The sequence below is a fragment of the Alternaria dauci genome, chromosome 2 (genome assembly GCF_042100115.1).
Source record: "Alternaria dauci strain A2016 chromosome 2, whole genome shotgun sequence".
Taxonomy (NCBI): Eukaryota; Fungi; Ascomycota; class Dothideomycetes; order Pleosporales; family Pleosporaceae; genus Alternaria; species Alternaria dauci.
In genome coordinates, this window is record NC_091273.1 from 2593541 (window position 1) to 2608490 (window position 14950).

Below are 14950 nucleotides of genomic sequence, written 5' to 3' on the forward strand. Positions count from 1 at the left end.
AGTGCCAGTACCTTTGTACATGTTCAACAGCGATCCCGTCTGACCGAGCGTCTTGACCGTCGTGTGGAGATTGATGGTGACTATTTTGGCGCAGAAAGGGCAATAGCTCCTTCCACTGTCGGCTGGGGGGGCGTAGTACGGAGGGGACGGACGATACTCGGCACCGCCTTCCTCACCATTACACGAATATACGAGCCCCAACGACTCGTTTCCGTCATGCCCAGTCTATACCATGAACGGCACATCTATTAGCTTGGCCATGGCGCGCTGAGACGTACCGCGCTTCCACGACGCGTACATTACACCATGCATCTATCGTCGATGGACTCCATCGTCTGCCTTCAACAATCGACCCTGCCGAGCAGCAGCTCCATGGATGTGGCCCTAGTGCATTTCATCATGTGCAGCAAACCCGGCCACCAGACGTTTGCCAAAAACCACTCAGCCGAGACCATCGTATATGGTTGGCGCCAGCGATGAGCACGCAAGCCCTTAGCCAGCGCGCGATATGGGTGGGGGGATCTTTTTTTTCTCGCCGTCCCTCTTACGACATTGTGCCCAAAAAACTGTTCGCGACCACCAAGTGCGATGCTTCTTGGCTACGGCTGTTTAATTCCGGTCTGGCGATTGCTGCCTTAGCGGCCCAGCTGCAAAAGCAGAACGCGATAGACGCACACACTCTGCAACAAGTCTCATGCCGACTCAGGATCTTGTACTTGTTTGCCACACGAGTCCACTGGGTCGAGTTTAGCCTTTTTGCACAGCTTGCGGTGTCGTTGAGATCCATATCCAGTTCCCCGCTCTCTGGTGCTCAAACAAGTAGGTCAGACGGTTCCCGACGAATGAGCAATGCGCAACCCCACGCTCTAGAGCGCGCGCGCCTTACTATGTAATCATTCAGCAACCCAACCTCAAGGTCTCCTCATCCAGTATGATGGATCCCTTGCTATGCTTGGATGCAATCCTTTGGTTACTGTATTAAACTATAGTGTGACGCAACCACATCGCACTTGGGCTCGTCTGACAGTATTACAACATGCTGACCGGCCTGGCCATAACGCGGGATAGGCTTTATCCAAGGGGTACCGATACTTGCTACTTCCCACCGGAGATTGAATGTGAACATGTACAAGGGCGTTGGTACCGATCCACGAGGCCATGCTAGCCTGTCCGATGCACAGCTGACCCGTATCATATATCCCGCGGCTGACACTGTCATGGAGGACGACAAGTCCCGTATGCGTTACGCCACGAGCTTCATTAGCACACTAGCGAAGCCACTCACGCGTCAGTCAGCCAACCAACTTTGTGTGACCAAGTCGCACCTTATTATTATGCCCCATGCGTACCAAGTATCATGCACGAGGCTCCATCTATTTGCGCCAAAGACAATGCTTCCGACGTCGGTAAACCCTCGCTATCTTTTCCAAATACAATTCATCGAGCTAGCTTGCCAAGTTCAGGCTCTTCTTTACTTTATTGCCGGGCGAGACTCCTTCGCAGGCAACACAACAAACGACTTGCAATTCGCTGGCTGCCTAGCGCTCCATTTGAACAACGATGTTCCAGCTTGGACACTCGGCGGTGCTTTCGACGCGCGCGACGAGTCATCGTGCCACCATTATGCAACAACCAACAAAGGCGACCGGCTAACATCACTCCACACCTCCTTCCGTGTTCAGAAGCAACTCTGGAGTGTCGGTCGCGGAGCCGCTTGCAGTTGACCTTCCTAGACAACACAAACGCACTCTGTGTACAGACGTTGCACTTGCCGGAACGGACTCAGGCCGCGCTCGCCCCTCTAGGAGTCGCAGTACCTCGCTCAGCGCATTTGATTCGGCCGCATGAGGAAAAGCGACGCATCACATTCTCACCTCATAGCGAGACAGCCTTTGCACCACGTGCATGTCACCGGATGGATCAGGATACGTTGGCTTGCGCCACCATGTGCATTCACAGATGATCCTGTCGAGTTATCGCTACGCATCCCTCATAGTCACTATCTAGCCTTGTGCAGCGACAAAGAGAGACGAGGCAAGCAGCAACGCCGCACGCAGCCGTCAACTTAAAGGATCTGTAAGACGTGCAGACAGTCTCACCGGCTCGCACAAGCGGAGCGCCGACCAACTAGACCCTACGCTGACTCCTATGGACATGTCGCGGCAGTTCATCACCGACACGAAGGCTTTCATGTGCATCATCATCATCCGTCGTTCGTCTCTCACTGCAGCTAGTAGCTCCGTGACATGTTTTTCAAGGACATGCAAAGGGCACTCTTGTCTCAACTGCACTGCACTGCCTGACAGAACCGGACTCCGCATAGCTATCATCCCTGTCAGCATCTGTCCATCCATGTCATATCCACATGTCTAGTTTTCCACTGGCCTGGCCTCTCGTCATCGGATAACGTCTTCGTTGATTGCAGATCGCACATTGCCATCACACGGGTGCCCGCCCTCCGGTGAGGATGACCCAGCTCCGACTGAACAGGCATTCTGACTGCCGATGATGCTGAAGTCGGGCTCCGCTATCACGAAAACGACCGCCGCTTCTACCGGCACGAACAAGCTCGTTTGTTCGCTAGGTTGTATCCTGATATTGAAACGTACCGCAAAAAGGTGTTCGTTGTGTTCAAAGTCGGTGCTTCAATGCCATAGCGGATTGCAAATGCATTTCCAATATTGGTTAATCGCATCAAGACTGCCTATCAGAATATGCGATTCAGTGAAGATTACTCTCGGGTCATTCTTAGAGGAGAACCGGCCCAGGAGGTAAGTTAGCCGACTCAGCACACACGTTGACATAGATACACGCTGCGGAACTTAATGCTCAGCTCAGACGTCTTTAGAGGCTAACTAGCTGCATATTACCACTTTTGACTGTGAGTGGCTAACATGAATCGAATATCGGCACCTTGCTGCAAACTTTCCAACGTAAAAGCTTGTACATTATCAATTTCTCGCACCCCCATACTCGGACGGCCACCGCGTCAGCAATATAAAATGATACAAGGCCCCCCACTTAGAGCACGGAAGCTCAGTCAATGCCCGTGCCATCTGACGCAACATTCCTACATCTTGCTCCGAGCGTGATTCGTACGCTGGGGGCAATGTTGCAGGATACAAGCAATAGTGAGGCCAGGCCATTGTTGGACAGTGCGACACGTTTCATGCCGATGGTAATAAAACGTTTCGAAACAGGCATGCTTCCGCGCTTTCTTTGTTGACGCTGACTTTAGTAAACACACGGCCACAGTTGTTATTGGGGCTATGCATGTAGGTACTGAATTCTTGGTTGTTACTACGGCCTACGTTGGATCTTGATCTAATTCTGGTTCTGGGAAAGCCGCGCAATGGCTGATGTTGGGCTGCACAGCCACGCCTTACTATGTGTCTGGTGGACAACGAGGTCGTGGCAAGGCTGAGGGCGACGACAGCTGAGCCCATCTGCTAGTTCATAATGTCGGTGTTGGTCAGCAGAGTGAGTGTCCTAAGAATCTTGGGTCTGGCCAAGAATTTGTATGACGACGGATGCAAATCAGGCCATCATTCTGCATTGCGTCTCCACACACTGTAGTAATACATTCGCGCGGATGACTGCTCATTATACACATAGTATGATACATGCTCTGGCGCCCCTCTCTAGAACAGCTTGTTGTCCGCGCTGGCCTTGGCGGCATCTCTCCTCGCGCTTTGCTTCTTCCTGTCCTTGGCCTCGCCTGGCGGCTTGAAGAACAGACTCGGGCTCTCGCCATCCTTCATGAGGTAGTTCAAGTACCCTCTATGCGCTGGATCGCGGTAGTACTCAATGTCTTTTCTGCCGGTCGCATCAGGCAGTCTGTACTTGTACTTGGAGCCAATCTGTTTCATGACCGCAGCCATGGCTTCGTCCTTCTTTTCGCCAGTGGCTGTCTGGAGGGCGCTGAGGATAGGCGAAGGGATCTTGGCAGCTGGCAAGCGGCCAGTGAGGGAGATGAGGTCTGGCGAGGCTTGGAGAGAGATGGTAGGGTGTGATTCGCCTCGGAGGACGCGCTTGATGGCTGTGGGAGAGTAGAAACGTGTGGTTACGCTGCCGCCAAGGGCTTCAATGCGTGCGATGGCGTCGGCAGAGGCGCGCGAGACGACAATGTGGATGGGTGTGGTCAATTGCTCTGGATTCTGCAGTCACCGTTAGTAGCCGTGCAGCAGCTGTAAAGCGTAGATGCATACCCTCGCCAGCAACTTGACGCCATGCCTCTTGACGCTGTGCAAACACCTTGATTTGGCCAACTCCTTCATAGTGATGGGCTTCTTGGGGTCTAGTCTTCCTTGATTAATCCAGTCCTGAATCCGGTCCAGATTTATTGGCGACATCTCCACCTTGAAGGGGTTGAACTTCCCCCGCCCTCGCTCGGGATTGGTGATCCATTGTGGTGTCTGACCTCCCTCGAAACCTGCCGGGACTTTTCCGTGTGCGTGCTGGCCCTTTTGACCACGTCCACCGGTCTTTCCCTTTCCTGAAGCAGGACCGCGACCTCGGCGAATCTTTTTATTGTAGGCGCCTGCATTGTCGGAGAGCGAAGACAGAATGGAAGCGCATCTTTGCTGGGCGGGCCAAAGAAATGGGGCGACCGATGCCGCAGTGGGTGCTCTGGAGCATATAGACAGCAGGTTTGAGGCGGCTCGGACCGCTCTTAGCCGTGGTGGCATGGCTGTGGATGGCTATCTTCTCGTTGGCGACAGACTCGCTGGTGTTGAGCGGATGCGAAGATTCGATGATGAGTCAGCATCATGTCCGCGGGATCTAGCCTTTTTCGGGCCTTAGCCCCTGTGCGACCACGCCGCAGCTGCAGTACTGTCTTGTCATGTCGCTCTCAAGAATAATTCTCAGACTCCTTTTGATTCAGCTTCCTGATAGTCCTCGACAATGGTTCGTCTTTCTGTACCTCCGGGTGCAGGTGAGTTTGGTAGCTATACGGCGTCTTGTTTGAGTAGCTGCTCACACACTGTTAGGTCTCCATCCGGCCATACTCGAAAAAGAAGAACCTTTTTTCGCAAACAACGTGACCCTAGTTGTAATGTTTTCGCCAGTAATTGCGGCTATTCTCCTTTTGGGTCGGACTGTCATTAAAAGACCTTTGCGAGTTTGCCGACGAGATCTGCGTACTTCCTTACTAGGGCAGGTATTGCTACTGTCATCAGCGTACCTACGCTGGATTACTTGTCGCGCCACGAACGTCAGATAAATGAGAATATTCTTCGCTATGAAGGCATTGCCCCGCCAAAGTTCCAGTTATGGCAGAGCAGCCACGGCCTCACAGAGGATGATTCTATGCTTATTGGAGGGGTTGCAGGCCTACTCGTTTCTTTTAGGATGAGGGGATTGAAGAGTATTTCAATTACAAATCGTCTGCTCGGTCGGCTCGGAGCCTTCTCTACAGGAACGCTCCCAGGGGTTTTGGCCTGTAACATCCCGTTCCTAGGACTGGATGCGGATGATAACACGCCATCCATACAAAGGACTTATTACGAGCAGGCTGTAGCCTTGCGTAGACTCAACGACGATCCAAATTTCAACGCAACTTTACCCCTTGGTTCCACGCTTGCAGAGCGAAACTGCCATCGAACAGTCAGCTGAACAGAAAGCATTGTCATTCGCCTCCTTGACGTAAGAGGAGAAGGCTGTGTTGCGCCCCACCATGGTATTCAGTTGGCTGGACGTTGTGAGTTACAACAATTTGTATAAGACGAAGAATACTGGCCCAGAAGTGGAATGGAAATTTCCAAAAGATGCATCACCAGCGCAGAAAACAGTCTATATTCTCAGAGAAGTCGGATGCGTTGCAGCGATGTTCAGGCCATTTGCACACAATATGAGCCGAAGTCTTCAACGGGAGCCACTTCCACATCTACTACAGGGAACCCACGGTCAGGAACATGCCCTTTTGCAGCAATTATTGGTCGATCTGATGCATGGAATTCCTAAAACAGTAGACATGGAGCGTGTAAAACGGTTTGACCTGCACGATTGGCTGAGCCTCGTCGATGCAGACAGAGGAGAGGCTCGGGTTCCAGTAGAGAGTTTGCAATATCTACACAAGCTCAAAGATGAGTTTATAGAGCATGGTATTCCCCATTTCATTCCTGCAATAGAAGCACTTGTACAGAAATTCGAAGAGCGTGCGCTTAGGAACAAGTAGGCTAGAAGATATTATATACGATACTTGGAGGTTTCCTGGGGAGAATAAGCACCCGAACACCATGTTACTTCACGAGCAACCTGATGTTGCTTGCACGACGCCTGCACCTGCGCACGAACACATATTCATACATCATACAAAGCACGTGCAGTAAACATGGAGGGCCCAGGGACAGTGTGCAGATTGTAGATATCTTCAGGATGGATCTTGGTCAATCGATGTCTTCAGTCCACGCGCGCTATGAATGCGACAGACAAACCACAGTTTAACTGTCAAGCACGTACGCACGCGCACATGTATAGCACAGGTGCATTTAAGATCTAACGCCTCGTGGTCATATATGTATATCACACATTCACTCTGGTGAAAAATGCGTAATGCGAAGTCTAGGAGTTGTATAATGTACGAAAAGTCGTGATCATTCACACACTGACCATCAATGTTATATTCCTAGTATTGCGTACAAATATATTTCCTTGAGCTATATACACTAACCAACCGCACGTCATAATCGAAATAATCTACAATAACTTCTACACACACACACACTATCTCTCAACCACAACAATTCCAATGTCCACAAACAACAGCACCGAGGACTGGCGAAAGGTCACAGGCATTGGCACTGGTCAGAATTGGGGCGCAACTACACAACATTCCACTGATGGGCACACATGGGGTTCTGCGATGAACCAGGCAGCCAGAAGCAGCAAGCCGTTGCCTCCAAAGGGGTTGAATGCTGCGGCTCCGTCGTTTACCCCTGGAAATGTCAAGTCGAAGAAGTAAGCGGCAAGTTCTGATATTTGAAAAAGACAGAAGCTGCATAGTTCACGTTCTTAGATACCACCTAATCGGACGGTACGCACGGAGTTTGATGGATATCAGGGTGTCTTCATCATGTTCTTTTCTTTATGGCTTGGATAATCAGGTCTTATGAACTTATTGATGTCTCCTACATAATATGGTCTAGTACATGCACGATTGGTAGAACGCTGAGCGAACAGGCCAGACCTTGAATGTGATATGTACGTACAAATAGGGCTAACTATATAAACTACTATATGTATTTGCGACACCTGCTTTCAAGACTTCCTAAAGCCCAATGTTATTCCCCTTAAGAACTGTGTCCAAGGAGATTCCAAAGAGCGAAATAGTCGCCCTTACTACAGCCTTCTTCCAAGATTTCCTCACCCAGAAACATGAGAATCAGCCCATTCCAAAAGAATTTATCATACAAAGTCCTCGGCCTTGGCCATGGCGCATATTGTGATACCAGTTGCCCCTACGATTTTTGCTCCCTCTCAGTCTGGAACTATCGCGGTAACAGTACAACTCTCGAGCTTGCCTCAGTCCAGTACAATATGGAGTAGCATGTACTCATATATTCAATCCATATGTTCATCGTATCATGTTCTTTAATTCCAGCTCATCGGACGGTAACTATTAGTGTGATGGGCGGGTGAGAGGGAGGTCAGAACTCCATTGACTTCCCAGCACGAGGTATGCACTACTCCGACAACTCTGAAAGGTAGTGGATACGGGAGAACAATCACCGCTGGAGGAAATTTTCATGATGTTGGTTGAGTCAACAGTATCTTCACTACTGTATCATTACTTCATTACTCTCCAGGTCTATACAAGGCTCTATTGCCTATAACCCGAAGCAGTTGGCATAGTAAGTAACCGTCGCCGGCCAGTCCGTGAACATGCCCAGAATCTTCACATCCTGAGCAAGCACATCAAGTACGGTGTACATATCGCCATCGTTGTTCGTGACGTTGGCGACGTACTGGTAGTAATATCCACCGCCCTCGATCTGCAGCCATCCCGAGCGCTCAAAAGACCACGCAACAATGTCCAAACCGTGCTCTTGGCACGCAATAGCATATTCCGATGGCACAATCTTGCCCGCATCATCCACCTTGGTGAGAGCGAACATGGCAGGGGCCATGACCTTGACACCGCGAGCAGCAAGGTCAGGAATGCTAGCCGTAGCATTGGCGTAGCCTTCCGGTGTGTCCACGCGCTCGTCGAGGTACACAGCTTGTACTCCGAACTCGGGCTCGTTGTCAATCCAATAAAAGACATCGTCGGGAAGGAAAGACTGGAGCCACACGCGGCTTGGATCAATGTCATACTCGCGGAACTTGTCGACCAAATCTTGAGCATACTGCTCTTGTGTGTATCCATCAAACGGCATTTCAACCTCCGGTGTCTTGAGCTCGGGAGTGTACTTTAGGCCCCAGCTGTCCACCAAGGGAATGTACTCGTCGACTGTCAGGAGTTTAGGGCAGTCTTGAGCGTAAAGATCGGTGCGGAAGTAGGGTGTGCCGTCCATGTATTCCTCGACCGTCGTGGCATTGGGATTGAAGCCGTCCATCTTGCCACACAGGGTTCCAAACTCCTCCAGCGTGATGTCCGAGGTACAGCACTTGGCCGATGCAGCGGTGCCATTGGCGGCGGGCGAAAACGGGGTAGTGCACTTGTCGGCGAGTGTAGTGTTGAGGATGTTGGTCGTGGTGTGCAAGTCGCATTGGGCGTGGCGGCAGACGAGCTGCTTGTCCTTGGTGAAGGCAACGTCACATTCGATCATACCAGCACCCATGCGGTGCGCAGCCTTGTAGCTCTGGAGAGTGTGCTCGGGGAATTGAAGCGGCGCTCCACGGTGCGCGAAGACGAAGTCGGATGTCTTGAATTCTTGCTCTGAGCAGCTCTCAAGCTTCTCCTTCAACGGTCCATCGTCCATGTTGTCGACAAGATAGTACGGCCGGACGCCGACTTGCACATTGAACTTCTTGTGTCCGTGGCCATGACCACGGCCATCTCCGCCACGAGGCGCGACAACAGGTACAGCGGCAGCGGACGCAAGTCCAAGGAGGACGGAGGTAGCAACGAAAGAGCGCATTGCGACAATTCTCAACCCAGAGATTTCCGGGAACCTGGGAATTCAAACGGTTCCTGCAGCATAAGCATACCGGCGGCCATGTTGCTTCTTATCTGCGCCGGAGAAGCGTCACAGCCATACAATGCCTCGGATGGATTGAATACGCCGAAATACCACACGCCGCACGGTTGGAGCTGTTCGAGCTGAGCTGCATAGCTGCTGCACGTGGTGGAGCTACCCTAGCTCGAAGCTCTTGGCTGTGCACGAAAGCTGGCGGAGGATGAGATGGTTATGGAAAGCTATTCAGGACGAGTTAGCTCGCCAAGCTGCCAAGTTGTCACGTTGATCAACGCTGCGATAAGATACGCGCGTTGGTACGGAGAGCGGAACAAAACCTGATCAAGCCGCTAGCGAGAGCTTGGGTGCATGTCTCTCGTGCGTCATTGCTGGGTTGTGTCTTGGCCGCGTTTTGCTTCTTGGAGTGTTGTACTCCGAACAAACAGTAGAACTGGTCTGACATCTGTGCCTCTGTGAGGTTCTCGTGTTCTTTTGGTTCTAGAGCGCGAGAATCTTCATCCAAAAGCGCTGGACTCGAGTGGGTTGTACGTAAGGCTGTAGCACACCCCGGGGGATGCGCTGTGGTGACGCTGAGGTGTCTACGAGTAAAAAAACCTAGCGGATATTTTGAAGATCGGATTATGGGTGCAATTGGCAAGGAACGAGCCTCTTAATGAATCTCATGGGTATTTCAAATTGGTTCACATCTAATCCCGAGAAGCTACCGGCCCCGTGATTGCGATCGCCAGAGAAGTGGCCCTGCACTTGGACGCGTCACGACGCGTTACCTTCCAGCTCGACCCTCTCTGGCAGTCTGAACGTGCATCTAGACTCACCAATGTCAATGTCGGTCGAGCACTGCCAGTTTGGAAGAGTGATGAGGAATTCTCTCGGAGCCGTAATCTTTTTAATCGGCTGGAGAAGCTCCTTGTAATTTTTCTCCCAGAACTCGCCATAACATCCCTGCCAAAGGTCGAGGCAAAAATAGAGCTTGATGTGTAGTCGCTTGAGGCCAGTCATGTTGCTTAAGCCATCCCAGGACCTATACCACTCGCGTCGATGATGGTCAGGCATCAGGTTGACATTGAAATACTGATGACGGTCAAGATCCCATTCAATATTGAGGTTGCTGATTTGCGCAATGCGCTGAGGTTGGAAGAAGTAGGAGAGATAACCGGCTGTTGGGAAGTCCTCCAAGTCGGTAGAGATGAAGAATTCGTTGCCTCGGTAGAGATACTCAATGGCCTCAGAATAGCTAAGAGCGCCAGCTGGTTAGTCTGGTGCTAACAAGGTAACTGCTCAGTCGCATTGGATGTTCGACTTACATCTGCCGACAGGTCCTAAGCAAAGGCAGTGCCAAGTGTAACCTCTGACCGGGTGGGCATGGCCTCAGATAACAAGCGCAATTCCTCAAACTGCACCGCCGAGCAATAAGCTTCCCATCTGAGACTATCGTATGTATAGGCTGTTCTCCTAGAGCCTTTTCGTAGATCATACGTCGAATCTCCAAAGGTAGTTTGCTGATGAAGGCAGACTGAGGTTGAGCCACCGTCAATTGGTTCGTTTGTAACTTCCCTGAAATGGAAAGAGCGCGCCTGCGAGGAGTGGGCATCATTGGCGGTTCTATGTCGAATAGAGGAGGTCGCATTCTACCATGCCGATGGGGCAGGAACAGCAGTAAACAACAGATGCAAGGCGAGCAAACTGTCCACAGAATGCACTTGGAGGTCTGCCACATTGCTTTCCGTAGACATATACCCGTCTGGTTGCTGACATCCTTCAACTTGGTCCGAAAGCGTTTCGGCATGGTTGTGTGAGGCAATAAGTCGCGAAGATAGCTAGCAGTCGGGGGCGAATCGTGCGGCGCAGGAACGTCCAGGTAAAGAGCCGCAGAAGGCCTCGCGATGCCAGACTCAGAGGATCAAAGCGTCTTTTCTGTGTTTGCTGCTGATCATTGGTGGGGATGCTGGTGTAGTCTTGAGCGAGACTGAAGGGGTGGGGGGCTGCCATGGGGTAGTTGTTGTGGCGCAGTCTTGGCCCAACTAAGCAGGTAGCCACGATGACGATGAGGTAGGTCCGAGGGTACGCTAACCATGCGTCTTGACGCGAAGCTAGGACCATATCACAGCTTGCCTTTTCCATAGATCTAGTCCACTTTTGCTTCCAGTTTACATCTCAGGTTTTAGGATACAACCTCCCAATCCAGCTTTCACTAAGCACTGGGATTCTTACTTCAACCAGTCAGTCATGCATCTCACATTCCATCTATTTGGTTCGCAAGTGGCACGGAAATCTCCCTAGACTACATTGAACTAGGTACGGACTCGTATAACATATGCCCCGCTCCCTAATGCAACTCAGCCCAAGTGCGCCTCTGCTTCTATCTCAATCTTCATCGTCTTGTACAAAGACACAACCTGCACAACTGTCATGAGAGGCCCGTGTTTCTTGCATCGCTCCTTCAAGTTGCGGATGATCGGCCCCGCAATGTCATCAACGGGCACGGTAATGTATATGCGTATCTTGTACACCTGGTCCCAACCCGTCCCACCAGCCTGACAGACAGCATGTTCGACATTGTCAAAGGCCTGGTCAACCTCTTTTGGAAGATCGTCGGGATATTCCTCCGTCGTGCGGTCCCATCCACCTGGGCCTGTCAGTGTGGAATAACATATCCAATGGCGTCGAAGTACCTTGACCGGAAATCTCGATACGGTTGTCGATGCGCACTGCCTGACTGTAATTGAGATCACGCTTGGATCGCTCGCCGAAGCCAGGGTAGTCGAAGTACTGGAGGTGCGACATGATGGGGGGGGGGGGGGGTTTTAGAACGAGACTTGAGATGCTGCAAAGTTTGAGAGGCGCAGTACGCTATAGTATGCGATGCGCACCCGCCTTTTATACATCAACTACGTGGACCGAACATTCCATGAAATTCCCCTCTTGTTGGTAGCAACTGTGCCACCTCAACTACGTCTAGAAGATATTGGTAAGCCCTATTTAGGCGCCCCAGAAGACTTACTGCAAGCAGCTGAACGCATGCATGGTGGGCTGCACGACAAGACCTTGGCAACAAGCTGAATCCTACATGAATTGTCATTATATGACTGGCTCTCAATGCAAGCTTAATGATAGCGGCGTGCCCCACATATATCCTTGACCGGAAACCTGGCGAGCTTGGCCGTCTACAAAAGGTCACACATTTCAGTCTTGGTCACCTCCAGTACCAAGGCCATTGTTTGGTATGCTCAGTCTCACGGTGCTATCACCCATATCCCAATCTGTCCTGCAACTCGGATACGGCAGAACGACTACAGCCTCGCGTGGCCTCTTCACCGTCCTCACACTGTCCAGCAAAATGTCTTCCAATTCCAGCCAAAGAATCTGCCAAATTTGCTGCGGGCTGGGGTCAATCAATATGACTTGAAGATGCCTCAAACCTTGCATACTCGCTATTATTCCCCAGCCCTTTTCCCAGTTGGCCGTGTCTTCGCGGTATGCGAGGCGATTTGAAGGGCCGCGACGCAGATGTGGGAGTGCGCGAATAGCCCAGCGCAAATGTAGCGTGCGAATCGAATCGAGACGTTGCTGTGGAACCGAGGAGGGAAGGTAGAGCAAATGGGTGATGTGAAGGAGGGAGAAGGTATGCGCGCTGTAAAGATACGGGATGGCCTCGGAGTACCTAAATCCCAGCACTTTGTCAGTCTCCCCAATGGTGTCGTAATGATAGTCGGAAGAGGGAGGCAACACATACATTCGTCTACAGACCCTCGCTATAGTCACTCCACCACTGTATAGCCTCGCGCCCTTCTTGCCGAAGACAAGCACGCGACACATGTACTCCCTGCCGTCTCCTTCGCTACCGCAAATGAAATGCCCGAACCTCTTTTTCTTTGTACTCAACGTCAAATGCACAATCTCTGCACCCATGACGTACTCATACACCATCCGCCTCAGCTCAATTGGCAGCCGCGCGAAGAAGGTGCTCTGACCTTGGGCGTGCGTCCGCGCATCAACCTCGACATCCGGTTCAGACGTCAAGCTCAGGGTTGACTTGCGCGGACGCACCGCGCCGTGTTGCGGTGCAGAGGATTTCAGCGCAAACAGACCTCGCGACTTAGGCTTGGACGATGATGACTCGGTGGACGGTATATCGTGAGGCGCCCAGCGGATGCTAGGTAAGCGATCCAAGAGCGGCATTTTGGGCTTCATCGCTGGATTAGGGCGCGGGTGCGAGCGTGAGATGGGGAGTATGGACGCAAAGAGGGGCGGCATGGTACGGCCTGGCCGGGCCCCTTTGGCCGGGCGGGCGCGTCAGAAGACGCCGTGGCTGAGGCGTACCCAGAGTGATGATGGGTTGATGGCGGATAGCTGGGTAAGCGGGGTTGGCACGCGTTGCTTGTTCCGCACAAGCTTCGTCCGGGGTGTGGGGAAGCTTGAGTGGGCCCTAGATGTCTTTACTACTTGAATAGAGTATGCGTCGATATGCTTTTTCAGCACATGTGCTTGCTCTCTGCCTTTATATGATAGGAGAGCAACGTGTACCTAGGTGTGCTTCACGCTGTTACTTGGCGATTGTGTAAGCAGTAGGTGGAACTCGCACTTTGTCGCTCAAACAGGTAGCGCGTCTCCGCCGCTGCGACCAACATTACCGCACGTAGTCGACGCTGTACATTTCTCGATAGGTCCATTGTTTCATACCACAGACTGGATCTTTGGAAATGCAGTGAAGCCATCGCTCTCCACGTTAGCATCCCCTGGAACCATATGGTGCCGAAATAGGCAGTTTACCCGACTGCAATTTCAGGCCGCCAGACCCTGTCCAGAGATCGGGATAGGCAGTGAGAACTTCGAAAAGAGCTTCCAACTCTATCGTCTCACTCGAGGCTGCAAAGGAATGGTACCTGGTCACCCGGGCGAGTTACCGGCTTTTTCGTAACTCCGCGCTTCTTTTGTACTGGTATTCCAGCACAGCCACTCGCACAGTCATGTACCAAGCGCACCTTCCCCAGTGTGTAAATCAGCTTGTCATTGACATGTGCCCACACTAAACTTCACCTAAAGACCTTTGTCATCTCCAGGCTAGAAGACAGCACCATGAGGAAACGCCTTCGCGCTTGTGAAGAGTGCCATCGTCTAAAGATCAAGTGCGACATCACCAGTGACCCTGACGCAGCGAGCTGCGGAAGATGCGCGCGCAACAACCTGGAATGCGTTCCAGCAACGCCGCGACTACAACGCAATCGTATCCAAGAGCTCGAAGCGCAGATACAGGAACTCAACAACTTGTTACAGAGTCAAAGCACCACCAGCCCTACGCCAAGCCGTTCACCTGGAGGTCTTACCACCACACCGCCAGGCAGATCGCCCGGTAGCCTTTCCGACAACCACTACGATGGTGTATTATCCTTCCTCGACACCCGCATTGCGCCTATCAAGCAACAACACCTGCTTCACCTTTATGCGCATCAGGCAGGGGCGGCATGGCCAGTCATACGCCTGTCGATGGACCTTGACCATCTCCGCACAAAAGCTCCCATCTTACTGCTCTCTGTTATGGCATACTGCATTACGCAAGAGGCGCAAGGCGTAGACATAGAAACGCACGATGAGCTAGTGCGCGAGACGATGCGTGTTCTCAGCGAAGAGGTCATCTATAGGGGGCAGAGGTCTCTTGAGCTCGTGCAGGCGCTACTCGTAGCCGCGCTATGGAACAAAAGTACGCGGAGAGGTCGACAGGGGAGCTGTTATCAGCTCCTGCAGCTAGCCGCCGACATGGCCATCGATTTGGGTATCGCAGGATTCGGTTTGCAGCCCTCCCCCGTGGCTTA

General features: G+C 51.9%; 5 protein-coding genes across 5 annotated transcripts; all 5 read right to left on the bottom strand.

The window, feature by feature from the left end:
* Nucleotides 1–1372: 1372 nt before the first annotated feature.
* On the bottom strand, nucleotides 1373–4717 carry ACET3X_002886 (mitochondrial 54S ribosomal protein uL15m). The gene is made up of 2 exons (XM_069449678.1): nucleotides 4209–4717; nucleotides 1373–4157 (listed from the first exon to the last, which is right to left on the bottom strand). The coding sequence occupies exons 1-2, from the start codon at nucleotides 4686–4688 to the stop codon at nucleotides 3642–3644; spliced, it is 996 nt and encodes a 331-aa protein (XP_069309433.1). The 5' UTR covers nucleotides 4689–4717; the 3' UTR covers nucleotides 1373–3641.
* A 3112-nt stretch (nucleotides 4718–7829) lies between these two features.
* ACET3X_002887 (uncharacterized protein) lies at nucleotides 7830–9083 on the bottom strand (the record flags this gene model as incomplete). The annotated part of the gene is made up of 1 exon (XM_069449679.1): nucleotides 7830–9083. The coding sequence occupies one exon, from the start codon at nucleotides 9081–9083 to the stop codon at nucleotides 7830–7832; it is 1254 nt and encodes a 417-aa protein (XP_069309434.1).
* An 810-nt stretch (nucleotides 9084–9893) lies between these two features.
* On the bottom strand, nucleotides 9894–10731 carry ACET3X_002888 (uncharacterized protein; the record flags this gene model as incomplete). The annotated part of the gene is made up of 2 exons (XM_069449680.1): nucleotides 9894–10374; nucleotides 10445–10731. The coding sequence occupies 2 exons, from the start codon at nucleotides 10729–10731 to the stop codon at nucleotides 9894–9896; spliced, it is 768 nt and encodes a 255-aa protein (XP_069309435.1).
* Nucleotides 10732–11476: 745 nt separating this feature from the next.
* Nucleotides 11477–11924, bottom strand: ACET3X_002889 (uncharacterized protein; the record flags this gene model as incomplete). The annotated part of the gene is made up of 2 exons (XM_069449681.1): nucleotides 11477–11766; nucleotides 11813–11924. 2 exons carry the CDS (start codon nucleotides 11922–11924, stop codon nucleotides 11477–11479), a joined length of 402 nt encoding a protein of 133 aa, XP_069309436.1.
* A 399-nt stretch (nucleotides 11925–12323) lies between these two features.
* On the bottom strand, nucleotides 12324–13331 carry ACET3X_002890 (uncharacterized protein; the record flags this gene model as incomplete). Its single annotated transcript, XM_069449682.1, has 2 exons — nucleotides 12324–12801; nucleotides 12874–13331. 2 exons carry the CDS (start codon nucleotides 13329–13331, stop codon nucleotides 12324–12326), a joined length of 936 nt encoding a protein of 311 aa, XP_069309437.1.
* Nucleotides 13332–14950: the final 1619 nt, after the last annotated feature.